Source organism: Anomalospiza imberbis, chromosome 16 (assembly GCF_031753505.1).
Source record: "Anomalospiza imberbis isolate Cuckoo-Finch-1a 21T00152 chromosome 16, ASM3175350v1, whole genome shotgun sequence".
NCBI lineage: Eukaryota > Metazoa > Chordata > Aves > Passeriformes > Viduidae > Anomalospiza > Anomalospiza imberbis.
This window is the reverse complement of record NC_089696.1, coordinates 1,891,824-1,918,542: the sequence shown is the minus strand read 5'-3', so window position 1 is coordinate 1,918,542 and position 26,719 is coordinate 1,891,824. Positions and strand designations below refer to the sequence as shown.

Genomic DNA, 26,719 nt, shown 5'->3' with positions numbered 1-26,719 from the left:
CCTCCTGCAGCATCCGCGGGGACGATCCAGCCAGACCCGCTCCAAAAGCCCCCCACTCATCGACCTGCCCCACACAGGGTGGGCTTTGGGGAAGCCTTGGGGAGCAGTGCCCCAAAACAGCTCCCTCGGTGCAGGTGTGCCCAGGGACGTGCCTGGGGCTCCTCATTCCGTGGGATCTGCCCCGTGGTGGACCCAGGCATGCACACACCCCAGATCGGGAACCTTCTGGGGACTGTGGAGCCCTTCAGTCACGCTGTGGGTGGGCGTCCGCACGGGGATGGCAAAACACAGAGCGGTGGCCCTGCCGGGTGTGCCCCGGTCCCTGTCCCCATCCCTGTCACACAAAGGGAGTCGCCGTTTCCCGCCATTTCCCCCCTCCAGCCCTTCTCCCCCCTCTCCTGCTCCCTTCGCCCTCCTCCTTCCCGGCTGCCGGATAAAAGCCCGAACGTGTGAATCGCGGGGCACAAAGGGAGGCACAAAGGCGGCCAGGCCCGCTCAGCCCTCCCTGTGGCCCCCAGCACCGAGTGGGGACCCCCAGGGACCCCCGGGCAGCCTGCCCACCCTGCCGGCAGCACCCCAGAGCTCAGGAGCTGCCGTGGGGCAGAGGGGTGCCCTGAGCTCAGGGGATCCCCAGGAGGGTCAGGATGAAGTCCCTGGGGTTCAGGGATGCCCTGTAGGGTCAGGATGAGGTCCCGGGGTTTGAGGATGCCCCATAGGGTTGGATGATGTCCCTGGGACCTGGGGAAGCCCCATAAACTCAGGATGAAACCCCTGGGGCTCAGGGGTACCCCATAGGGTCAGGATGATGCTTCTGGAGTTGAAAACTCAGGATGAAGCCCCTGGGGTCCAGGATGCCCCAGAGGGTCAGGATGAGCGCCTTGGGGCCAGAGGAAGCTCGACCCCACAGTCCTCGGCAACAGGAGAAGCAAAAACCTGATAACTCAGAGGACACCCCCCCAACACTGCCACCCCTTGGGGAGCTGCACCCCAAATCCTGGCATCAGGTCTGCTTCCAGCCCCCATCCTCTGAGCAGGACAAAGCCAAGGCAGCAGCATCCCAGCGCGGGGAGGGATGCTGGGCTGGAGCAGGACCCCGGCCCGCAGCGGGGCCCCCTCGGCCCCTCACCCCCGTCCCCCGCGTCCGGCTGCCGACAGCTGGTGGGAAGCGGCTTTCCCAGCACATAGCGACAAATTCCTGGCGGTCAGGGCTGCTTTGCAGCCGCCGCGGCCCCGGCGGGGGAAGCTGCCCTGGAAAGAGGAGGATTAAAAGCTCTTCGGCTCCAATGACACATCGCAACCGGTCCCCTCGCACGGCCACCTGCTCGTCCCGGCGCTCCGAGATGCTGCGGGCACCCTGGGGCAGGGGCAGGAGGGGACCGGCCACCCCCCTGCTGAATGCTGGGGGCCCGGCAAGGAGGGCTCAGCCCTGCTGGGTTTAATGAATTCGCTCTGCAGCTCCGCAGGGGCTCCAGGGAGCGGCTCATCCCCACGGACCATCCTCCTCCTCTGCAGCTCCCCGGCCCCCGGGCTCCCCCAGCTCCGATTTCCCTGGATTTTCTGCTTTAACCAGCTCCACCTGGCAGCAAGAAAGAGCAGAAAGCGGAAAATCGGGGTGATCCCCGTGAGCCCCGATTTGGCTGTGCCGGGCTCTTTGGGGCGGCTGGGGAGGGAACAGCCCTGGGATGTGTTTTGGGGGCGGCTTCAGCTCCCCGTTGGAGCCCCACTGCTGCTCTCGGGACTTGATTAATGGGGTGCGGTTGTAGTTCAGTGCCCTGAGCTGTGTGTTTGGGGTAGAACACGTGTGTGGGTGTGTGTGCATCCTCACCCCGCTCGGTTCCCACAAACCAGGGGGAGGTGGGAGCAGGAACACTCCTGCCCTGGGCAGCTCCTAACTCCCGGCTCCCCCCCAAAGAGGGGCTCTGGGGGGCTGGGCCTGGGCCAGTGCTGGCCCCAGCACTGAGAAGTGGGAATCCCAGTCCACAATTCTGCTTCCTTGCACCCCAAAGCCATTCCCAGGGTGGAGCTGGGGTCTCTTCTCCACTGGGAATGGCCCCAGAGACACTGAGGCATGTGATGAGGTTGGTGGTCCTGTGGCAAGGACATGGGGGCCACCAGACCCCCCAGGCTCTCAGGGGACATCCCGATAGGGGTTTGCTGGAGGGGGACCCCCAGCAAACCCCACAAATCCTGACCCACAGGCTGAGGAGAGAGCGGGGGGAGGTGACAGCAGTGGCATCCCCGGTGACATGTGGCTGCCCTGGCAGGGGGCTGTGGCCCTTTGTCCCTTCTGAACGGGTGTTGTTCCCGCGTTTGGGCTGGCTTGGGGGGGTCACTAATTGGGGGTGGGCAGGGGCTGTGGGGCCTGGCCGCCCCCGCATCCCAACGCCTGGGATTTTCCCACAGTCGCTGCTGCCTCGCAGCGGGAAAGCCCCGGGCTGAGGCAGCACAGCCCCAACAGCCCCACACGGGTGTGCACAGCCCCAAAAACCCCACACGGGTGTGCACAGCCCCAAAAACCCCACACGGGTGTGCACAGCCCCAACAGCCCCACACGGGTGTGTACAGCCCCCAAAACCCCACACGGGTGTGCACAGCCCCACATGGGTGTGCACAGCCCCAAAAACCCCACACGGGTGTGCACAGCCCCAACAGCCCCACACGGGTGTGCACAGCCCCAAAAACCCCACACGGGTGTGCACAGCCCCAAAAACCCCACATGGGTGTGCACAGCCCCACATGGGTGTGCACAGCCCCAAGAGCCCCACACACAGCTGTGCACAGCTGGTGATGACTGCACCCCACCATGCACAGCCCCACACACGACTGTGCACAAACGCAGTAACCACACACAAACCCATGCACTGCTGAGTGTGAGTGCCAACACTCGTGCAGGGCCATGCACAACTGCGCACGGCTGGGCACAGCTGCACGTGGCTGTGCACACACAGCCATGCAGAGGCAGTTGTGCACAGCTGTGCACCCTGCACACAAGCCTGCTCACCCATGCACACCAGGACAGCTGAAACAGGACCGTGCTCAGCTGCACAAACCTGCGCACAAGGACACACACAACCACGCACAACCACACACAGCCCTGCACAACACCACTCACCGCTTGACACAGCCGTGCTCAGCTGGGCACGGCCACATGCAGCCACCAGAACCCTTCACACGAGTGTGCACAACCACGCAGAGCTGTGCAGCAGTGCACAAACACACAGAACTGGGTGTAACAGCACAGACAGACAGAGCCGTGCACTACTGCACCTGGCTGTGCACAACTGAACCACGATTCACCGCTGCACACAACCGTGCTCAGTCACACACAGCTGCAGCCATCCCCAGCCTCACACAAGTGCTCATCCACACAAACTGTGCACTACACACACGGGTGTTGCCCAGCACACAGCCGTGCCCATCGTGCACAGCACACAGCAGCACATCCCTGCCCACGACAGCCGTGCACAGCCTGCACAAACACACGCGCAGCAGTGCACAGCCATTCACCACTCACAGCTCCACACGAACGTGCGCACGGCAACCGTGCAGAACTGCCCTGGAGCAAAACCAGCTCTGCACAAACACAGACACACACAGAGACACACACAGAGCGGTTATCACACACACACACACACACAGAGCTGTTATCACACACACACACACAGATGTTATCTCACACACACACACACACACACAGAGCTGTTATCTCACACACACACACAGAGCTGTTATCACACACACACACACAGAGCTGTTATCTCACACACACACACACACACACACACAGAGCTGTTATCTCACACACACACACACACAGAGCTGTTATCACACACACACACACACACACACACACACACAGAGCTGTTATCTCACACACACACACACACAGAGCTGTTATCACACACACACACACACACACACACAGAGCTGTTATCTCACACACACAGAGCTGTTATCACACTCACTCACACACACACACAGAGCTGTTATCTCACACACACACACACACACACACACAGAGCTGTTATCTCACACACACACACACACACACACACACACAGAGCTGTTATCTCACACACACACACACACACACACACACACACAGAGCTGTTATCTCACACACACACAGAGCTGTTATCTCACACACACAGAGCTGTTATCACACTCACTCACACACACACACAGAGCTGTTATCTCACACACACACACACACACACACACAGAGCTGTTATCACACACACACAGAGCTGTTATCTCACACACACACACACACACAGAGCTGTTATCTCACACACACACACACACACAGAGCTGTTATCTCACACACACACAGCTGTTATCACACTCACTCACACACACACACACACACACACAGCTGTTATCTCACACACACACAGCTGTTATCACACTCACTCACACACACACAGAGCTGTTATCTCACACACACACAGCTGTTATCACACTCACTCACACACACAGAGAGCTGTTATCTCACACACACACAGCTGTTATCACACTCACTCACACACACACCCAGCCCTGTGCACACCCGCACACAACCACGCACGGCTGTGCCCCTCCTGCAGCGCGGGGGCAGCGCTGATTCCCGGGACCGTGTCCTCGTGTCCCGGGGCCGTGTCCTCGTGTCCCTGTGCCCAGCCCGTGTCACCGTGTCCCTGTGCCTGGCCCGTGTCCCCGTGTCCCTGTGCCCAGCCCGTGTCACCGTGTCCCTGTGCCTGGCCCGTGTCCCCGCGTCGCGGAGCTGTGTCCCCGTGCCCCCGTGTCCCTGTGCCCAGCCGTGTCCCCGTGTCCCAGGGCCGTGTCCCCGTGCCCGGCCCGTGTCCCCGTGCCCAGCCCGTGTCCCTGTGTCCCGGAGCCGTGTCCCCGTGCCCAGCCCGTGTCCCTGTGCCCAGCCCATGGCCCCGTGTCCCGGAGCCGTGTCCCCGTGTCCCGAAGCCGTGTCCCCGTGCCCAGCCCGTGTCCCCGTGCCCAGCCCATGTCCCTGTGTCCCGGAGCAGTGTCCCCGTGCCCAGCCCGTGTCCCCGTGTCCCGGAGCCGTGTCCCTGTGCCCGGCCCGTGTCCCCGTGTCCCGGAGCCGTGTCCCTGTGCCCGGCCCGTGTCCCCGTGTCCCAGAGCCGTGTCCCTGTGCCCGGCCCGTGTCCCCGTGTCCCGGAGCCGTGTCCCTGTGCCCAGCCCGTGTCCCCGTGTCCCCGTGCCCGGCCCGTGTCACCGTGTCCCTGTGCCTGGCCCGTGTCCCCGTGTCCCAGAGCCGTGTCCCTGTGCCCGGCCCGTGTCCCCGTGTCCCGGAGCCGTGTCCCCGTGCCCAGCCGTGTCCCCGTGTCCCAGAGCCGTGTCCCTGTGCCCAGCCCGTGTCCCCGTGCCCAGCCGTGTCCCCGTGTCCCCGTGTCCCGGAGCCGTGTCCCCGTGCCCAGCCCGTGTCCCCGTGTCCCGGAGGCTGGACACCCCGTGTCCCCGTGTCCGCCTTCCCGGCGGAAGGCTCCCGGCCGTGCTCCCTCCCCTTCCGGCGGCCATGGAGCCGGGCTGGGAGCCGGGCGAGCCGGGCGAGCCGGGCTGGGCACAGCCCGGGGGCGCGCTGGGCGGCCGGGGGCTGCTGGCGCTGGCCGTGGCTAGCGGGGCGGCCGTATGGGCCACCTGGGCTGTGCTGCTGATGCCCGGCTTCCGCCGCGTCCCCCTGCGCCTGCAGGTACCCCGAGACCCCCCGGAGCCCCCCTCCCTCCCCGGCCCCCGCCCCCCGGCTGCCCCTGACCCCCCTGTGCCCCCAGGTGCCCTACCAGCCCTCCAGCCCCCGGCAGGTGGCCAACACCCTGGCACTGCTGCGGGGCCGCGCCGGGAAGACCGTGGATCTGGGATCCGGAGATGGACGGCTCGTAAGGGTCCGGGGTGGGGGGTTTGGGGTGGCCAGGGTGGGCGAAGGGCAGGGAGCGGGGCTGCACGCACGGGCAGGGTGGAGGGGAGGCCCCCACCCGGCTGCTGCCCGGCTTCTGGCTGTGCTGCTGGGTGGCCCTCCTGGCTACGGTCCAGGACCGTCCCAGGTGCTCCCAGAGGGTCCTCGATGGTCTTAGACAGCTGTAGGGTGGCTCTAGATTGCCTGGGTGTCCCTAGGTGTTCCTAACGACTGTCCTAGGTGGTCCTAGGTGACCCAGCGTGGTCCTAGGTGCCTCTAAACAGCCCCAGGTGGTTCTAGGCAGTCCTAGGTGGTCCAGGCTGGCTCTAGATGGCCACAGGTGGTCTTTGGCAGCCCTAAAAGACGCATGCAGGGAGCAGGGTGGCAGTGAGGGCCCTGGGTGGTGCTGAGCTCCGAGGTCACCCTGCCTGTGTGCCAGCAGGATGGGGTCAGTGGAGCTGGGCACCAGCCCCTGCCCACCCAAATGCTGCCCCAGCCTCAACACTGAGGTGCTCTGGCTTTCAGCCCTCCCTCTCTCCATCTCCAGGTGCTCGAGGCTTACAAGCAGGGGCTGAGGCCAGCCCTGGGCTATGAGCTCAACCCCTGGCTGCTGTGCCTGGCCAACTACCGTGCCTGGAAGGCTGGGTACCATGGGAAGGTCTCCTTCCTGAAGAAGGATCTGTGGAAGGTAACAGCATCCCGAGGGTCTGGATGTGGCCAGAGTTCTGTTTGCATCTCCAGAATGGATATGCTGATGACTGCTTGCTCCTTCCCGATCCGACACTGCTCCTGGGAGATGGAAATCCATCCTCCCTGCTGGGGAGTGCCAGCTGGGGCAGCCCGTGGCCAGTTCTGCTGCTTGGAGCAGCTCTGAGGAGAGGTCTGGGTGCTGCTGACAGGCTCACCTGCAGACATGAGCTTCTCTGGCTGAGTTGCAGCCTGACCAGAGAGAATCCATCAGGGAATGTGGGTCTGGGATGGTGCTGGAGGCAGGTGTTTCCCAAGAGGTGCTGCTTTCGCACCCACACTTCCCAACCCACATCTTTTGTGGCATCTTTGCTCCCTCCAGGGTTCCAAAGATCACCCACAAGGTTTGGACACTCAAACAGTTGTTTCTGCTCTGCCTGTTGCTCGTTATTCCCCTTTTCCTTCTGTTTTAAGGTGAATCTCTCTGACTGCCACAACGTGATCGTGTTCCTGGCCCCCAGCGTGGTGAGTCAGCCCCTCACACCCTGAGCTGTTCTGGGCCAGCTCGGGGAGGCTTTTCCTGGGGGAGAGAGGGGATCTGGGATGGAATAAGGCCAAGTGGGCATCCCTGTGGCTGAGTGGTTTGGTGCTACACAGCATTGGGATTTACAGAATCATTGAATCACGGGGGTTGGAAAATCCCTCTGGGATGGAGTCCTGCCATTCCCCCAGCACTGCCAAGGCCACCACAGAGCCATGTCCCCAAGTCTGGGGGACATCCATGTCTGTTAAAGCCCTGCAGGGATGGTGACCCCACCACTCCCCTGGGCAGCTGTGCCAGTGCCTGGCCACCCTTTCAGGGAAGAAATTTTCCCAGTATCCAGCCTGAACCTCCCTTGGTGCAGCTTGAGGCAATTCCTCTTGTCCCGTTGCTCATCGCTTGCTCCAAGTCCCAGCCTTACCCAGGGCCAGTACCAGCCCTGTGCTTTGAGGGGTTGGTGTCCCAGAAGCTCCCTGGTGGCACTGCCACTGTGTCACTGTGTCCTAAGGCTGCCTGTCCCTGGCTGTGTCTCTCTCCCCAGAAACCTCCCTTGGCCACCAAGCTCCTGGCAGAGCTGCCCGACGACGCCCGGGTGGTGGCCGGACGCTACCCCTTCCCCTCCTGGACCCCCAGCAGCAGCCTGGGCCAGGGGCTGGACCAGGTCTGGGCCTATGACATCAAGGAGGTGCGGCGAGAGGCGCAGGGCAGCGCCCAGCAAAGCCAGGTCTGACCCCAGCCTTGTTAAGCCTGGTTTAACAGCAGCCTCCTTAAGCCTGGCATTAAGGGTCAGAGCCACTCCAGCCCTTGGCTCAGCCCAGGACAGAAGTGCTTGGCCAGCATTTGTCCTGGGAACTTGCAGGGTGGCAGATCTTCATTTTTCCAGAGTGTGAGCAAAGCAAGGGAGGAGAAAATCAGACCTGGAAATCCTGGGGTTAACACAGGATTTAAGGGATGAAGCTCCAGTGCCTCTTTTTGGATGATTGCTGCTTTATTTCAATTTAAGTTTTAAAAGTAAAGTTTTGGTTGATTGTTCCTCTGAGGTTTTTGCTTTGTCTTTGAGCTGCTGGATGGTGCTGGAGTTGGAGCAGCAGCTGCTCCTGGCTTTGCTCTGCCATCCTCTCCAGCTCACCTCCGTGCAGGATCAGTTTGGCCCTGCTCGTCAATATAATATTCAATTTTCCACTCAAACGCAGAGGAAAATGGGGTTTTCCCACCACAGAGTCACAGAATCATGGAATGGGTGGGTTGAAAAGGACCTTGAAGCTCCTCTTGTTCCCCATGCCATGGGCAGGGACACCTTCCACTATCCCAGGCTGCTCCAAGCCCTGTCCAGCCTGGCCTTGGGCACTTCCAGGGATCCAGAAACAGCCACAGCTGCTCTGGGCACCCTTTCACCACCCTTACAGTAAAAGAGCAGCTCATCCCTTTGTCCAAGCCCAGAACAAATCCTGGTGTGAGCCAGCCTTGGCTCTGTCTCACAGGTGAGGGGAGTGAGACAGGAGCAGCCCTTGGTCCAGGTCCAGGTCTCATCCAGGAAAAAAGTTCCAGCAGGAGCAGGGACCTGCCCCTGCAGCCCATCAGTGAAGAGCTGCCTGGGATCCAAGGGGTGCTCAGGGAAGAGCAGAATTCCTGCAGCCTGGCGGGCACAGATGAGGTGCAGTTCTCTTGTCTCATTTTAGTCCTGTGAATTTAAGAGCAGAAACACCCACGTGGTTTCTCTCGCTGTTCCCACCTCCCAGCCTGAGAAGGATCCTTGCCTGGCACTCCTTGAAGCACAGACCTCCCTTGGAGTGGGGTGTTCCCAAGGCTGGGGCTGCTCTGGCTCGTGGCTGGCACTCCTGGCACCGGGCATGGGGGGCACCTCGCTGCCCTCAGCGTTCCTCAGCCGCAGGATCTCCTGCTTGTACCTGTGGTGCAAGTGCCACGGTCACTACTCACAGTGAGCAGTGTGCAAGTGCCACGGTCACTACTCACAGTGAGCAGTGTGCAAGTGCCACGGTCACTACTCACAGTGAGCAGTGTGCAAGTAAGTGCCACTGTCACTACTCACAGTGAGCAGTGTGCAAGTGCCACGGTCACTACTCACAGTGAGCAGTGTGCAAGTAAGTGCCACTGTCACTACTCACAGTGAGCAGTGTGCAAGTGCCACGGTCACTACTCACAGTGAGCAGTGTGCAGGTGCCACTGTCACTACTCACAGTGAGCAGTGTGCAAATGCCACGGTCACTACTCACAGTGAGCAGTGTGCAGATGCCACGGTCACTACTCACAGTGAGCAGTGTGCAAGTGCCACGGTCACTACTCACAGTGAGCAGTGTGCAAATGCCACGGTCACTACTCACAGTGAGCAGTGTGCAAGTGCCACGGTCACTACTCACAGTGAGCAGTGTGCAAGTGCCACTGTCACTACTCACAGTGAGCAGTGTGCAAGTGCCACGGTCACTACTCACAGTGAGCAGTGTGCAAGTGCCATGGTCACTACTCACAGTGAGCAGTGTGCAAGTGCCACGGTCACTACTCACAGTGAGCAGTGTGCAAGTGCCACTATCACTACTCACAGTGAGCAGTGTGCAAGTGCCACGGTCACTACTCACAGTGAGCAGTGTGGAAATGCCACGGTCACTACTCACAGTGAGCAGTGTGCAGATGCCACGGTCACTACTCACAGTGAGCAGTGTGCAAGTGCCACGGTCACTACTCACAGTGAGCAGTGTGCAGGTGCCCCGGTCACTACTCACGGTCCCTGGGCAATGAGCCATGCCAGCAGCTGAGCCTGGCACGCAGATCCTGCTGCTTTTCCCAAAGAAAAGGCATTCCTGGGCTGTGCCCGGTAAGGGCAGAGCCTGAGCCGAGCCCGCGGCTGGGGAGGCACAGCCAGGACAGGGGGATCATGCTCTGACACGCGTGCCCTGCTTGTCCTCTCCCTTCCCTGCTGTTCTCCCTGCTCCAGGGCAGGATGAGCCGTGGGGAGGGGAACACAGATCAGGGGCTGCTGGGAGGACTTCGGTTAGAACCTGTGAAAAAAAGAGCTCTGAAGGTTTTAGGCTTTAGATTAGGCTTTAGATTTTAAGTTCCTGTGAAGTTTGCAGGGAAACCTTAGAGCCCCTTCCAGTGCTTAAAGAGGCTCAAAGAGAGTGAGAGAGGGACTTTGGACAATGGCATAAAGTGACAGGGCATGGGGAATGGCTTCCCACTGCCAGAGGGCAGGGATGGATGGGATATTGGGAAGGAATTGTTCCCTGGGAGGGTGGCAGGCCCTGGCACAGGGTGCCCAGAGCAGCTGTGGCTGCCCCTGGATCCCTGGCAGTGCCCAAGGCCAGGCTGGACGGGGCTTGGAGCAGCCTGGGACAGTGGAAAGTGTCCCTGCCATGGCAGGGGAGCTGGATGAACGTTTGTGTCGCTTCCAACCCATTCCATGATTCTGATTCCTCCCAGGGATGGGTGAGCACACAGGGAAGGACACGTGTGGTGTGTGGGGCGTGTCTGTCCTGCTGCCCTATGGCACAAGAGGTGGTGGCAGCTGCCTGCACAGCTGGAGGAGCAGTGGGACATGGGCCGTGCCGGCAGTGGGCATGGGGATGGCGCTGGCACCAAGCCTGGAGAGGATCTCCGTCTCACCTGGCAAGGTGCTGATCGATGTACCCCTGCAGCTCCGACACCTGCTCCTCTGCAACCACAGCCCGAGTCAGCAGCTGGCTTCTCTGCTGCTCCAGGTCCTCCTGCAGGACCAAAAAGCCGTGGAGAAAACGTGGAAAAAAAGAGATCTGTGCCATGGGAGTGATGTGCTCAGCCCCTCTCTGCTGTGTGAGTCCGACCTTCTGACCACTTCCCCGGCACTCCAACCCCTCTGCCGTGACATCTCCCTTCTTCTGGCCACAGAGATAGTCCCCGTGCAGGTGTGGAGCTTTACATCCCCGGGGAGTGGTGGGGCACTCCCCGAGGTTGCTGTGGGAAAGGCAGGACATGGAAGGGAATATCCCTGCAGCCAGCAGGAACCAAACTGGGAAGCTGATTCAGATTCAGCCTTGACTTGAACCAGGTTGAATAGAATCAAAGAATGGTGGAATTCTGTAGGTTGGAAAAGCCCACTAGAATCCAGGTGTTAACCTGGCACTGGCAAGGCCACCACTAACTCGTGTCCCCAAGTGCCACATCCACATGTCTTATAAATCCCTTCAGGGGTGGTGACCCCATCACTGCCCTGGGCAGCTGTGCCAGTGCCTGACCACACTTTCTGTGAAGGAATTTTCCCAATATCCAGTGTAAACCTCCCCTGGCACAGTTGGGGCCGTTCCCCCTTGTCATGTCCCCGTTCCCTGGGAGCAGAGCCCGACCCCCCTGGCTGTCCCCTCCTGTCAGGAGTTGTGCAGAGCCACAAGGTCCCTCTGAGCCTCCTGTTCTCCAGGCTGAGCCCCTTTCCCAGCTCCCTCAGCCCCTCCTGGTGCTCCAGCCTCTTCCCCAGCTCCGTTCCCTTCTCTGGACACACTCCAGCCCCTCCATGTCCTTCCTGTCATGAGTGGCCCAAAACTGCCCCCAGGACTGGAGATGTCCCAGCAGTGCCAGCACAGGGCAGGAATCAACCCCAGTTTATTACAGAGATGCCAAAGGTTTTTCTGAAACATGGGCAGGAGTGGCAAGGGGCTGCTGTCCTTGCTTTAGTAGCAGGGACAGTAAAGCCTGGAGACACCACCAGCTGGGACCTGCCAGCATTGCTGGGAGGGCTGAGGCCAAAGCCACAGCAAGGCTCCATGGAGAGTGATCTCCAGGGAATGGGCACAGCCCCGGGGCTGCCAGAGCTCCAGGAGAGTTTGGACACTGCTCCTAGGGATGCCCAGGGTGGGATTGTTGGGGTGTCTGTGCAGGGCCTGGAGCTGGGCTGGGTGATCCCTGGGGGTCCCCTCCTGCTCAGGATATTCTGTGACTCCATGAAGTTTCCCCCTCCAGCCTGGAGCAGCCCCAGGGCAGGAGCTGAGGCAGCACATCTCTGCCTGTGGGTGAGAGAGAAGCCTGGCCTCCAATGGGCTGTTCCAGACCTTTACCTGGGTGTTGAGTGTGAATTCCCGGAGCTTCTGCCTGACCTCTGCCCAGCCCTCCTCATCCAGCTGCCTGCGACAGAGGAGCTCATTTGGATCATGCCCAGACCCCAAATCCAGCCCCTCCACAGATCACACAGCTCCACACAGCCGGTGCCCATCCCCAGAACGGGCACCTTTCCTCTCCCAGTGCCCAAGCTTCCCACCGCCGGGGAGTCACAGCCGTCCCCGCAGCCTGGGACTCCCCAGGCACAGCCCGGGGCTGTTCCAGCCCCCATCCAGAGCCCTGAACCTGCTCCTGCGGGGCTGCCTTCCATGGGAACAGGGAGCCCTCGTGCCAAAGGCTGGCACTCGCCCTCTTGGCAGCAGGGAGGCCTTCTGGTCACCGAGCACCGGGAGAGGTGAGCTGTCTGCACAGCCTGGCGTGGGAAAGCCCTTCCCAGGCGGGAGGAGAACACCGGTGCCATGTGATGCTGGGGGAATCTGGGCTGTGTGAAGCAGGAATGCATTGTGCTCCTCCGGTTCCCTCCTCCCGCCGCAGATCCCAGCGCCGGGAGACCCCGGCTGGGCTTCCGTGGGAGCCAGAGGAGAAGGGAACAGTGAACAGGGAATTGGTGCCGCTGGTGAAGCCCCACGGCATGGCAGTGCAAGGAGCTGGGCTTTAGGTCCCTCCCAAGCCAACCCGTTCTCTGACAGAGGCAAGAGGCAGCGGGAGTTGGAGCTGCGGGAACACCGGGGCTCCTGTCTCCAGCTGGAGGAGCACGGATTAACCCAGCAGAATTTGAAATGTGTGGGGTCTCATGGCAGTTAAAAAAAAACCCCAAATGATGAGATGCATCACTGAAATTCAGGCTCTGGACTTTCCATGCCCTGCTCCTGTGGTGTCTGCCCAAATTGCTGCATTTCCTCACGGACCACTGCTATTTTCAGTGTGGAACACATGGCAGAGGCTGGTTGAGGCTCAAGCTTGTGCCTGAGACACCCATCCAGAGCCCAGGGGTTCTGGCACTCACCCACTCCTCAGAGCTGGCATCCAGCTAATGGAATATTTGACATGTTTTCTAGGTGACCACGTCTTTTAAAGGGCAGAAAAAACCCAGCTCAGGTTTCTCCTGTGCTTTGTTCCACCCCTCCACAGCTATAGCTGGTTGAGTTTTGGCAGGATAATGGAGCAGGAGAAAGAGACCCATCAAAATGTAGCAATTTCAGGATTTGTTGGGAAGCCAGGGAGGTGTCAGCACAGTGGCACCAAAGGATTCCAGCCAAACTCCTGCGCTGGGAAGGAGGAAAAACAGAATAACCCCAAACTGGTGGTGCCTCATGGGCCTTTGTCAGGTTATCCACCAAAGCACTTGGGCATATGCTTAACTTCGGTTTTAAAGAGGTCAGTGGGGCTAAAAACATGATTAAATCAAATATGTGCTTAAGAGCTTTCTTGGATCAAGGCCCAGTTACCAAGTCTCTTCCTGCAGGAAGAGGGGACAGCTGCCTCTTCTTCCCAGAGCAGGCCCAGGAGCTCCCTTTCCCTGCTTATTGCTGCCTCCAGCCAGGCAAAAAAGATCCTTCAATCCACACATCCATGAGAATTTGGAACGGCAGATATCCCAAGAAAGAAACAGCACTTACTGCTCCGGAGGTGCTGGAAAGGCAGAGGCTCCTTTCAGGCTTTTCTGGAGGCAAAGGAAGAACAGAATTCCTGTAAACATGAACCCATTGCAATCCCAGATCCTGCCACTGTCAGATAAATCCTGCCATGGAATGGGTTAGGCTGGAAGGGGCTTTAAGGATGATCCCATTCCACCCCTGCCATGGGCAGGGACACCTTCCACCGTCCCAGGCTGCTCCAAGCCCCATCCAGCCTGGCCTTGGGCACTGCCAGGGATCCAGGGGCAGCCACAGCTGCTCTGGGCACCCTGTGCCAGGGCCTGCCCACCCTCCCAGGGAGGAATTCCTTCCTTACATCCAACCTAAATCTCTCCTCTTTTAGTTTAAATCCATTCCCTTTGTCCTGTCACTGACTGTACATGTAAAAAGACATTATCCCTCTTTTCTGTGCCCTTGGAAGCGGCGCAAGGTGTCCCAGCACTCCCACAGCCACCAGTGCCACAGCAAGGAAACCATGGGTTATACAATCTGAAGGTTTCAGGCCTCCTGTCTGAATTTCTAAATAAATGCATCCTGTGCAAATCAAGACCCATATTTGCCCAGTGGGAGGACATTTCCCCATCCCTGGAAGTGTCCAGGGCCAGGTTGGACAGGGCTTGGAGCCACCTGGGATAGTGGAAGGTGTCCCTGCCATGGCAGGGGTGGAACAAGATGGGCTTTAAGACCCCTTCCAACCCAAACCATTCCGTGATTCCATGATTCTGTCACATGGAGGTGACTGTTGTGTTCCCTGCCTGTGCCACAGGCACAGCAAATCCTCAGGGAGAGCATGGATGTGGCACTTGGGGACTCGGCTCAGTGGTGGCCTTGGCAGTGCTGGGGGAATGGTTGGACTCGCTGATCTGAGAGGGCTTTTCCAACCTAACCAATCCTACAAATGCCTTAAGGAAGGGGCTCATGGAACTCTTCCCACCCAGCCCCAGCTCCCTCCCTACCTGCTGCAGCTCCTGGAGCTGCATCTCCAGCTTTGCCTTTTCCTCCCGCAGGCGGTTCAGCTCCCGGGAGCTGTTTGTCAGCAGCTCTGGGTCTGTGATGGACAAGTGGAGCTCGGCAGGGCCACAGTCCATGGCACTGCTGCCCAGGGACCGGATCTGCTCCCGCTGCAGCCTGCAACCAGCACGGGGTCAGTCCCTGCTCGCCCTTCTGGGTGACACCACTGAGCAGCTCTGCTGCTCCCCAGGGTGCCACTCGCTGGACCTGCTGCTTCTGGCCCCCTGCAAAGGATAAGTGGGAGAGTTTCTGAAGGGAGCTTGTCCTAGAGCTATTTGTGGCTTTTCTACCACAAGTATTTCTGCTGCTTCCCACAGCCCAAGCTGCCGAGAGAGCTGAGAGCACTGCAGGGACGGGCTGGGAGGTGGAGCTATTTGTGGTACCTCTGCATTTCCACACCATCCACCGTGGGATCAATCTCTCACCCTGCATTTTAAGTGGGAGGAACATATGTGCAAAGCAGCTCCATGGGGTCCAGAGCACCCTGATGTGCAGCTGGAGGCAGCTTGATCCTGGATTGCCAGGAGCAGGGAGAAAAATGTGCATTCCGGATCCTCTGCCCCACCTGGGAGCCGTGCTCACCTCCTTCTAGGGCAGGGGATGGGTGCTCTGGGGCTTTTCCACCTGGCCCTGAGGAGGAGGTGGCTGAGGTTTACCCATAGGCAATGAGCAGGTTCTCGTGCTTCTTGGCCAAGTCCTTCATGCGTTTCTTGTAGCCCCGGGCTGCCCGAGCCAGCTGCTCTTCCCGGGACTTGTAGGAAGCCCGGATGTCCCTGAGCATGCTGTCCACAAAGTTCTTCATGGCAGCGTGGCCAGCTGGGGCTCTGCTGTGTCCTGTCACGCTGCTGGGTTTGCTGTCCATGTAGTTCTGGAAATGCACAGAGAGGGAAATCCAGGGGGAATGGCTTCCCACTGCCAGAGGGCAGGGACGGATGGGATATTGGGAAGGAATTGTTCCCTGGCAGGGTGGGCAGGCCCTGGCACAGGGTGCCCAGAGAAGCTGTGGCTGCCTCTGGATCCCTGGCAGTGTCCAAGGCCAGGCTGGACGGGGCTTGGAGCAGCCTGGGACAGTGGAAAGTGTTCCTGCCCATGGCAGGGGGTGGCACTGGATGATCTTTTGAGTCCCTTCCAAGGCCATTCCATGATTCTGTGGCAGCCTTCCCACACACCCAGATTTCCTGTAGGGCCACGCAAAATTATTGGTGAGCTTCTGCTGGGACTTTCCTTGGTCAGATTACAGGGATTAGAAAAACCCTTTCTTTATGTATTTACTCTTATTTATTGGCAGCAGCCTACAAGAGGAGGGTGCCAGTATGGAGACACCTGAGGGAACAGCTGGAGCTGTGCCAGGGCAGGGTCAGGCTGGAAAGTTTCTTCCCCAGAGGGAGCTGGGCACTGCCCAGGCTCCCCAGGGAATGGGCACAGCCCCGAGGCTGCCAGAGCTCCAGGAGTGCTTGGACAATGATCTCAGGGATGCACAGGGTGGGATTGTTGGGGTGTCTGTGCAGGGCCAGGAGCTGGATCCATGATCTTTGTGGATCCCTTCCAGCTCAGGATATTCCATGAATCTGTGGCACCTCCCAGGCCAGGAGAGCGCCGGGCTGGGGGTACCCACCGCCAGGTCCCGGATGTACCGCGCCAGCCGGGAGCGATATTCCTCGTTGAGCTCCTTCAGCTGCAGCTGCAGCCGGGAGTTCTCTGCCTCCACCTCCTGGAGCTGGCCCTGGGATGTGAGCAGCACCTGGCACAGCAAACAAAAATCCTGCTGGCCTGGTCCTCTGGCTGAGGAGTGGGAGCTGAGATGCTTCTTAAGAGCTGAGGGTCTTCATTTCCAGATATTTGGCTTCACTAGAGCTGGGAAGGTCCTGGATTTTCAGAGGAACCTACTGGAAATGTTTATAATCCCTATTCCCCTGCTACCTTCTGTCATCTGCCACCCCCCACCCCGGTGATTCCACCAACTCTTTCTGAAAACCAGTGAACAAAATTCCTCCCACCAGCTTTGCAAGCAGCACTTCCACCACGTGCAGGAGGAAACTGCACGGGGAAAACCTTGGTGTGACAAAATCCCTGGAGAGGGAGAGCTGTTGGAGCACCTGGATTCAAGGCAGCCCTGGCAGCTCAGGAGGAGGCGGGTGGGGGGAGGCAGCCCGTGCTCACCGCTGATTGCTGCGCCAGCCCGTGCCGGCTGTCCCCGATCGCTCCCTTCGCCTCCTGCAGCTCCTTCCCCAGCGCCAGCCTGGACACACAGGGAGAAACTGGGTTTATTTGAACTGCCCAAACTCCTTCTCCATCCCTGGAAGTGTTCAAGGCCAGGTTGGGTGGGGCTTGGAACAACCTGGGATAGTGGAAAGTGTCCCTGCCCATGGAATGAGATGGGCTTTAGGGTCCCCTCCAACCCAACTCATTCTGTGATTTTCCATAGGTCCAACACAACCAGCTTTGGGAAGAAAAGCACTTTGGAATGACAAAAATCTCCCAGCAGCAGCTGCCAGCCTCCAAATATGTGTAAACCGGTGCCGCAAATTTTCTCCCCACTGAGGATGAACACCCTCCACAGTTCAGAGGGGCGAGTCCTGTAGCATTCCTGCTGGGGCAGCCTTTCCAGGGATTAACCCCATTCCAAGGTGATGGAAAACCCACTGTGTGGGTAAGGGCTGGGCTGGATTAATCTCTGGGATGTCACTCGTTTGCTGCGTATCACAGAGAGTGGATTTTCAAGGTGTCCCTGAACACCACTAAGTTTCATCCGACAGCTCTGAAGAGCCTTGAAAACATCAGGTTTTCCTTCCAGGACTCATTCCTTCCCTGTACCCCCCAAAGGCAGACTGCCCCCTCTCCTGCTCCCATGGGTCAAATCCAGCTGCAACAAGTCCCACTAACACCTGGCCAAGCAGAGGGACACTCACACTCTCTCCTCCAGCTTCTGCTGCTGCTCATCGTGAGTTTTCTTCAATTTTTCCGGCTCCACTTTTATGTGATCCTGGTTTCCAAGCAACTGAGGGACAAACGAAGAGGAAGATGAGGCAGAAGGCTGAGTGAAGAGAGGACAAAGTGAGGAGAACCTCGAACTGAGCACTTGTCCAGCTGAGCAGTGACATGCTGGGGGAAGGACTAGCTTGAGTGGGAGGGACTGGTGCCCTCCAGCAGGCAGGAATGGTGTCTGATGCACAGCCAGGGCACGTGGAGGTGCACATGTGTCACTCTTGCGAGGGAAATGCTCACGTTGAGAGTCAGATTCCCAGCAGGAGCTGGTGGCGGAGCCCAGGCTGGTTCTGCAAGGGCTGCAGATGGGGAGGAGGCAGGAACCATCTCTGTGCTCTCAGTTTTGGGTACTTCATCACCCCCAGATTTCTCAAGTGTGAGAAAGAAGGAAAAAAGTGTCCTCTGCACTTGTTGGCTTCTAAGCTCCTGTCTGTGTTCCCCCTGCCAGGGCATGGACCCAGGGAATCACCTCTGCCCTCCTCAGCTCTGCCTGCACATCTGGAGTTATTCCTGTCTTATTTTGCAATTGCAGGATTTAAAAAAAGGATTTAAAATGAATCAAGGCATCAGCTGATCCACAAAACTCAAGTTAGCACCAGGAGGTGCCAGCCACAGTTGGAATCAATCCCCCTCTGCTTCCCAAGGATCCTGCAGCAGACCCCCGCACACTCACGTTTCTTTCCAGCTCCTGCTGCTCGTGTTCAGAGGCAGCTGCATCCTCGGGCTGGTTTGGGGAGAGAGAAGAAGTAGCCTGGTAGATCCCTGTTCTCCGAGGGGCTGGTGGAAGGGCAGAGAGTTCCTTACCTTCCTGCTCTGAGCAGAGCGGGGGTGTCCCGCTGCTCTCCCTCTTCCCAGCCCCAGGGAGGATTGATGGACCAAGCCAGGGGGGTGGCTGCTCTCTTTGGCCAGGCTGAGCAGCTCCTGGGTCAGCTCCTCATTCCTCATCACCTGCAAGGTCAAACAAGAAGGAAAGAACTTCTGAAATCCCCCTCTTGTCAGCACATCCCTGCTGCTCCTGGTGTGTGCTCCAGGCAGGCACCCTCTTCCCAAATCACGTTTTCATTTTAGTTCTGTCTCCAATATCCAAAGATATGATGATGATCACCAGGTGATTTTCTGGTTCTCATGGAATGCACTGCCAGGCAGCAGCGTTTTTCCCATGGAATGTTATCCCTCTGCACATCCCACACTCAAATCCAGACCCCAGCCTTGGTCACAGCTCTGCCACCACCTCTGCAGGCCTCCAGTTCCCTCCTCGCCCCGACCCTGCACCCTCTGTTCAGCTTCCCAACACTTCCGGAACGTCCTTCCCCATGGGACAGCTTTGAGCAGTGCTGGGCTCCACAGTGCAAGAAGGGCCAAGTCTCCATCCATCCATCCATCCATCCATCCATCCATCCATCCATCCATCCGTCTGTCCATCCATCCATCCATCCGTCTGTCCATCCATCCATCCATCCATCATCCATCCATCCATCCCTCATCCATCCATCCCTCATCCATCCATCCCTCATCCATCCATCCATCCATCCCTCATCCATCCATCCATCCCTCATCCATCCCTCCAGATGACATTCCCAGTTCGGTTGGAATGCCTCCCCCTCAGCAGCCAGCCCACAGCCCCGTGTAGGCAGCGAGATTCAAAGCAGTGCTGGTGTGACGTGACACATTTCCAAAAGATAAAGAGGATCTGAATGAGAAAAGCTCCGTTACAGGTGATCTGGAAGGAACACTGGGGGAATTCATGTCTCCCAGGAGGGTTTCTGTGTAGATAACAAAGCTTTGATGGGGTTTATGACTGGGGACAAGCTTGAGTAATTGTTACCATGGCAGTGAATCGGGAGGATGGGAGGCAGAGGTCATCTGAGTCATCCGTGGAGAGAATAGCTTATCAAAAGATAGCACGGGGTGGGCTGGGGGAGAGCAGGAGAAAGGAGGCTGACAAAGAGGTGAGATATACAGCTGTGAAACCTGACAGCTCCGCAGAGACAGCTCCGCTGGTTCCCGGCCCGCAGCGATCCATCTGCAGCTGTCAGCCCTGACAATTTGATCGCAGGGGTCACAAGGACCGGTTTAGCCAAAAAAAAAAAGGGGCAGTTCCCGGTTTGAATTGGGCTTCGCTGCCTTTTCCTGAGCTCCTGAGCCTTGCGTGGCTCCAGGGAAAAGCCCAGCGTGGAACCCAGAGCACGTTTGGGTCCCCTCGGGGGCTGCCGCCGCAGCCGGAGCGAGGCTGGGGGACAAAGGGAGAAGGAAACGGAGAGTGAGGAAAGGTCAGAGCCTTGAAAAAGAAGAATTTACAACGAGTCAGAAAACAGGCACCGAGTGCCTGCCTGGCATCTCCTGCGAGGCGCTTCCCCAGGGCCGGGCAAGGCCGCTCCTGCGGCCTGGGCAGACGCGGGCGATGCGCGGATACCGCGGACAATGGAGCCGCCACAATCCGGAGGCTCCGGCTGCTCCCGGACAAGGGGCCGTGAATGAGCTCGCCGAGCTGCTCCTGCGCCAAGCAGCCATGACAACATATTGGCAAGGTCACAAGTAGCACTTGTAATTGGGAATGTGTAAAAGGTTCATTGTCTCCCCCAGAAGAGCGCCGGGGAAGGGGAGGGGGCAGAACCGCAGGCTGCTTTCCCCATTTCCTTTGGGAAAGTCCGCACTGGGAAAATAATGAGCAAGAGGCCCATGTCGCGACAAGTCCCAGGCTGCCAAGTCAGAGCCTCTCTGGCTTCAGGCGGGGATTTTTGGGAGTCAGAGCCAAGGAACTGGGGTAAACTCCTCGGCATATGGAGGACATCCAAGGAATTCACCTCTGGCTTCTGGCCCTGCTTCAGCACTTCTTGGAGCAACTTGCTCTGGGGGAAGGTGTCCCGTGGCAGGGGCTGGAATGAGATGGGCTTTAAAGTCCTTTCCACCCCAAAACATTCCTCGACTCTATGGTTCTTCAGGATGGTATCTGGCACAGAACTGAATGCACGTGCTTTCACCCTCTGAACCATCCCAGGATCCGTGTGAAAACAGTGTGTTATTACCTCTAACCTGCTAAACCCATCATTCAGAGATGTCAGCTGCCTGAAAATCCAGGTTTTGACAAACACATTGCACCCCCTTGGGGACAAGAAGCAGCTGAGCGTGCTGATGGCTGAGTGATTCCTCCCTGAGCCCGGCATAACGGGGAGCAGAGCGGCTCTGCCTCGTGCTCCAGCGGGGTCGCAGGGTGGGATCACCCCCTGCAAGAGCTGAGTTCTCCTCCTTGTGAGAAATTCCCATTTCTCAGCTTCTGGGAGACAGACGATCTCTCCACAAGGGTCACTAACTCACGGGTGATCATTGTCCTGCTCTGCCAGAGCCCGTGCAGACACACTGGACCAGAGCAGCATTCCTGCTGCACATCTTCCCAGCACAGCTCGGCATGGAAAACCAGGTCATTGAGCTGAGGCAGCCAAACTATCTGCTGGGGGAGGGAGGGAGCAGGAGCGTGTCAGTCATCCCACTCGATTCGAAAAGAAGGAGAAGCGGGAGGGGGAGAGGGAGGGGACACAGGAAGGACTGTTGAAGTAGCCAAAGAAATACACAAATCTGGGTCCAAAAGCCTCTGGTTAATCTTTGCTGAGCTAGCACTCAGCGGGAAGGTGTCTGTCCTTTCAGGAACCATCAGAAAGTTGCTTGAATTCGGTGTTTTTATAAACTTGTCGACCTGAAAGCTGCCAGGCCCCTTCCCGCCGCCGCTCGAAATGAGAGCGGCTCCAATCCGTTCACGTGCGGGCTGCGCAAGCCAAGCAGAAAAAAGGGAAACAAAGCGCGCTGGCAGCGCGGAGGGACCGGCCCCGGGCAGCCCCGCCGTGACCTCCGGGCACCGCCGTGGGGCCGCCGGGGGAGCGGGAGGGCTCTGCCCGCGGGGTGCCGGGGGAGCAGCGGGTCAGCACAGCCCTGTCCCCAGCCTGTCCCCAGCCTGTCCCCAGTTCTGCCCCCAGCCCTGTCCCCAGCCTGTCCCCAGTTCTGTCCCCAGTTCTGTCCCCAGTTCTGTCCCCAGTTCTGCCCCCAGCCTGTCCCCAGCCTGTCCCCAGTTCTGTCCCCAGCCCTGTCCCCAGTTCTGTCTCCAGTCCTGTCCCCAGTTCTGTCCCCAGTTCTGTCCCCAGCCTGTCCCCAGCCTGTCCCCAGCCCTGTCCCCAGTTCTGTCTCCAGTCCTGTCCCCAGTTCTGTCCCCAGTTCTGTCCCCAGCTCTGTCCCCAGCTCTGTCCCCAGCCCTGTCCCCAGCCTGTCCCCAGCCCTGTCCCCAGTTCTGTCTCCAGTCCTGTCCCCAGCCTGTCCCCAGTCCTGTCCCCAGCCTGTCCCCAGTTCTGTCCCCAGTTCTGTCCCCAGTCCTGTCCCCAGCCTGTCCCCAGTTCTGTCCCCAGTTCTGTCCCCAGTCCTGTCCCCAGCCTGTCCCCAGTTCTGTCCCCAGTTCTGTCCCCAGCCTGTCCCCAGTTCTGTCCCCAGTTCTGTCCCCAGCCTGTCCCCAGTTCTGTCCCCAGTTCTGTCCCCAGCCTGTCCCCAGTTCTGTCCCCAGTTCTATCCCCAGTTCTATCCCCAGTTCTGTCCCCAGCCTGTCCCCAGCCTGTCCCCAGCCTGTCCCCAGTCCTGTCCCCAGTTCTGTCCCCAGTTCTGTCCCCAGCCTGTCCCCACTTCTGTCCCCAGCTCTGTCCCCAGCCCTGTCCCCAGCCCTGTCCCCAGCCTGTCCCCAGCCTGTCCCCAGTTCTGTCCCCAGTTCTGTCCCCAGCCTGTCCCCACTTCTGTCCCCAGCTCTGTCCCCAGCCCTGTCCCCAGCCTGTCCCCAGTCTGTCCCCAGTTCTGTCCCCAGTCCTGTCCCCACTTCTGTCCCCAGCCTGTGCCCAGTCCTGTCCCCAGCCCTGTCCCCAGCCTGTCCCCAGTTCTGTCCCCAATCCTGTCCCCAGCTCTGTGCCCAGCCCTGTCCCCAGCCTGTCCCCAGTTCTGTCCCCATTTCTGTCCCCAGCCTGTCCCCAGCCTGTCCCCAGCCCTGTCCCCGCTGTGAGGGCAGGTCTGCAGGCCCTGTGAGCAGGAGCTGTGTTACATCGAGTCCCTGGAGACAATCCCACGGCCAGGCTGTGCCGTGTCACAGCTCAGAGCTTGGACATGTCCTGGCCGTGTGTGCTGGGACCCTGAACCCCCCTGGGACCCTGAACCCCCCAAGCATGGGCAGCAGGAGGGGGGACTCTGCCCCTCTGCCCCCTCAGGCGAGACCCCACCGGCAGAGCTGCCCCAGCCCTGGGGCCAACAGCAGCAGGACCTGGAGCTGCTGGAGAGAGTCCAAGGGAGCCCATGGAGATGCTCCAAGGGCTGGAGCCCCTCTGCTCTGGAGCCAGGCTGGGAGAGCTGGGGGTGCTCACCTGGAGAAGAGAAGGCTCCAGGGAGAGCTCAGAGCCCCTTGCAGGGCCTAAAGGGATGGAGGGACAGGACACAGGGAATGGCTTCCCACTGCCAGAGGGCAGGGATGGATGGGATATTGGGAAGGAATTGTTCCTGGCAGGGTGGGGAGGCCCTGGCAGCTGTGGCTGCCCCTGGCAGTGTCCAAGGCCAGGTTGGACAGGGCTTGGAGCAGCCTGGGACAGTGGGAGCTGTCCCTGCTATGGCAGGGGTGGCACTGGATGGTTTTTGGGGACTCAGTGGCCTTTAAGAGGTCCCTCAACAAGAACCTTTGTACAATTTGTACTCCCTGGACCTGAGCTGTGAGGGGGGTGCACAAGTGAAAGCCAAGCAAGGCACCTGCAGAGCAGGGAACGTGAGGTGGAGCTGGATCTTTGGGATGACCCCTGGGATGAGCTCTGGGATGAGCCCCGCAGCCTCTCTCACCTCCTTGTCCAGCTCTCTGCCGAGGGCCACGTAACTGCTCTTCAGGATGATGAACTCCTCCCCCAGCTCCTGCCGGCTGCTCTCCAGGGCGTGCAGGCGCTCCCGCAGGGAATCCCGCTCCTCCCTGAGCCCGGCACTGCCCTGCTCCAGCTCCTGCACCCGCCTCTCCAGGGCCTGCATCTGCTCGGGGGGACAGCAGGGTCAGAGCAGCGCAGGGTCAGAGCAGCCGAACACGAGAGGACTGCACCGGAGCTCCTTGGGATCCGGGCTGCTGGGGGATCCAGCTCGCTCTAAAGCCAGGAGGAGATGGCAAGCAGAGTAAAGGTGGGTGTGTTAGGAGCTGCAGAGCTGGGGGAAGGTTCTGGCAGGGCTGAAGTTGGCTGTTCCCAAATGTGGGTACCGTAGTTTTCAGGTGGAAGTTCTCCGTCTCGTAACGCTCCTTCATTTTGTTTGTCTCTATCTGGAGATCCACGAGGTCTTTGGAAATCTGGGAGAGACAAAGTCAGTGAAGGCCATGGATGGATTCTGAGGCCAATGTGATGTTTGAGCACAACACAGCACCGCCCCCCCCCCGAAGGAGGAATTTCCCCCAGATCTCCCACTGTGGATCTACTGGCCTCACACAGCATCACAGCTCAGTTCCCTCCAAGTCCCAAAGTTTTACCTTCAGTTTTTCCTCTTCACTGAGGACCATCCTGGCTGGGAAGTCTGTCCTGGAGCCAGGCAGCTTCCCCATCTCCTCCTGTTCATCTCCAGGCTGGTGCATCTCCTGGTTCCTGTCCTCCAGCTGCACCTGGAGGCACAGAGCAGCTCCAGCTGGGCCCTCCTCTCCCCCTGCCACTCGCCCACCACTGCTGCTGGAAGAGCTCAGCACCTCCAGCTTCTCAGGACCTGAATGAATCCCAGCCTTTCCCCCCTGTGGTTAGCATTTGCTGGGCAGAGTGCTGGTTCCATGAGCTGGGAAGGGGCTGCAGGCCTCCATACCTGGATTTTCGGGCAGCAAGGTGCTCTGTCAGAATACTCACATTCTCATTCTCTGCAACAATTCCAAGATCCATGTGCTCAGAGGCCAGGGGCTCTGCACAGGGCTGGGCAGGCAGCGACTGAGAAGCCAAGGAGGGATCTCTAAGGAACTTCTCCCAGGAGGTCCAGCACTGTTGCTACCAACTCTGGTTACCAGAGGCGTCCACCTGGATTTTAAGGTGGCTCCAAACCTTACAGCCACCCTGGGAGCTGCTGGAGGGAAAGCACTGGCACTTCCCAGGAGGATTCCGTATTCCCAGCTCAGGCCACAGCAGACACTGGAACAAGCAGCTCAGGAAGCTCCCCAGGGCAGCCAGGGAGGGGACACCAGCCCCTGTTATGGACCATTCCCAAGCCTGGCTGCAGGGATGGCCTCCATCTCCAATGCAGGGATATTCCAGTGCTTAAGGGGATGACAGGAGAGAGGGAGAGTGACTTTTTACATGGGCCAACAGTGATAGGACAAGGGGGAAGGTTTTTAAAGCAATAGAGGAGAAATTTAGAATGAATAAAGAGCAGGGATGGATGGGATATTGGGAAGGAATTCCTCCCTGGGAGGGTGGGCAGGCCCTGGCACAGGTGCCCAGAGCAGCTGTGGCTGCCCCTGGATCCCTGGCAGTGCCCAAGGCCAGGCTGGACAGGGCTTGGAGCAGCCTGGGACAATGGGATGTGTCCCTACCATGGCAGGGGTGGCACTGGATGGGCTTTAAAGTCCCTTCCCACCCAAAACATTCCATGATTCCAAGGGCTGATTAACCCAATAATTAACCCACTAAACCAATCACCTGCTCCAAGCCCATCCCATAGTATCTGATTTTCTTCCAGGAAACTTCCTCTTGATCCCTACAGTGCTTGAACCTCCCGTGCCAACGAGCTGCTCCAGCGGTCCCAGGATCTCTGAGTTCTGGGTGCAGGAAAGACCTTTCCCAGTTCATCCCTTCACATCAGAGCTGCTGTGAGGAAAAAGATGTTTTAAAGCAAAGCATGCACTGAAACAAGCCTGGATTAGCCCTGACAGTGCTAGAAGTGGGTTGTGCTGGTCTGGGTGCTGCTGCTGGCTCCAAATGGGGACCTGCCAGGCTGGAATGGGACAAATCCCACAGCCAAAGGTGTTTTGAGAGTCTCCAGGGTCAGAGCGAGGGTAACAGGGAATGCAGGGCAGAGTGGGTAACCCTGGAAAACCTTGAGCAGAGGTAAAATCAGATGGACTGGGAGACCTTAGAGCGCCCTTCCAACTCAAACTCTCCCATGTCTCTAAAATGAATTCCAGCTCTTAATCTCCTCATTTCAGGCTTATTATTGCTGCTATTTCTGGAGAGTGGGTGAGTTTAGGTAAGAATCTGTCTCCCACAGAAAAAAAAGCTTTGACAATATAATGTTCAAAAAAGCCCAAAGCTCTGAATAACTCCTCAGGATCTGTCAGAGCTCAGCAGATGAGAGGGAGAGGGGCCATCCTGACACAGCTCCATGACAAGCAGAGCTCCCCACCTGTTCCAGGCTGCTGGAGGAGACCCCAGAGCGCCTCAGTGAAGGTGCACAGGGGCCAGAGCCAGGGGCTGAGCATTTCGGGGGGGTCAGGGGAAGGAGAAGCCAGCAAACCGTGCAATTACGGCTTGTTTTTCTGCAAAAGAACTTAACAGACCTGAAGTAATTTTATTAAGGTAATGAAAGTGTTGATGAGAATTCACAGTCTCTTCACACCCGGCGCGGAGCCGAATTCACACCCTGCCCACGGCGCGGGAGCCTCGGAGGGGGCTCGGGCACACGGAGGAGCCGAGCTGCAGCTCCGCTCCCCGGGCGGGTCCGAGGGCTCTCAGCCCCACATGGACACCCCAAGGATGGGCACCCCCATCCCACAGCCCCGGGACCCAGATTTGGGGGGGAACAGCCCCACCCATCACACGGGCGCTCCCTGAGCCGCAGCGAGCCCGTTCCAATTAACGGGCAATTAGCATATGCAAACACGGCGTTATTTATGCAATAAATAACCTGTGTGCCAGGTGCCCTACCGGCACCAGCAGTGACAGTGACCACTTTTCCCAGGGG

The 26,719-nt window shown here is 59.0% G+C and overlaps 2 protein-coding genes across 3 annotated transcripts; one reads left to right on the top strand and one right to left on the bottom strand.

Annotated features, from left to right (window-relative positions):
• Nucleotides 1–5,505: 5,505 nt before the first annotated feature.
• ANTKMT (adenine nucleotide translocase lysine methyltransferase) lies at nucleotides 5,506–8,154 on the top strand. 2 transcript variants are annotated; one of them, XM_068206537.1, is made up of 5 exons: nucleotides 5,507–5,704; nucleotides 5,784–5,888; nucleotides 6,453–6,593; nucleotides 7,067–7,117; nucleotides 7,675–8,154. In XM_068206537.1, exons 1-5 carry the CDS (start codon nucleotides 5,531–5,533, stop codon nucleotides 7,861–7,863), a joined length of 660 nt encoding a protein of 219 aa, XP_068062638.1. In that variant the 5' UTR covers nucleotides 5,507–5,530; the 3' UTR covers nucleotides 7,864–8,154. The 2 variants fall into 2 exon arrangements, with proteins under 2 accessions (XP_068062639.1, XP_068062638.1); XM_068206538.1 differs by lacking the exon at nucleotides 5,784–5,888 and having other exon boundaries at nucleotides 5,506–5,704.
• CCDC78 (coiled-coil domain containing 78) lies at nucleotides 8,122–24,604 on the bottom strand. Its single transcript, XM_068206542.1, is given in 18 exon segments — nucleotides 8,122–8,231; nucleotides 8,234–8,285; nucleotides 8,914–9,040; nucleotides 10,752–10,852; nucleotides 12,173–12,239; nucleotides 13,793–13,836; nucleotides 14,767–14,938; nucleotides 15,478–15,689; nucleotides 16,437–16,562; nucleotides 16,982–17,060; nucleotides 17,731–17,819; nucleotides 18,480–18,530; nucleotides 18,611–18,754; nucleotides 23,651–23,830; nucleotides 24,051–24,137; nucleotides 24,315–24,488; nucleotides 24,490–24,559; nucleotides 24,561–24,604. Coding segments are annotated over 18 exon segments (1,929 nt in total).
• Between the last annotated feature and the right edge of the window lie 2,115 nt (nucleotides 24,605–26,719).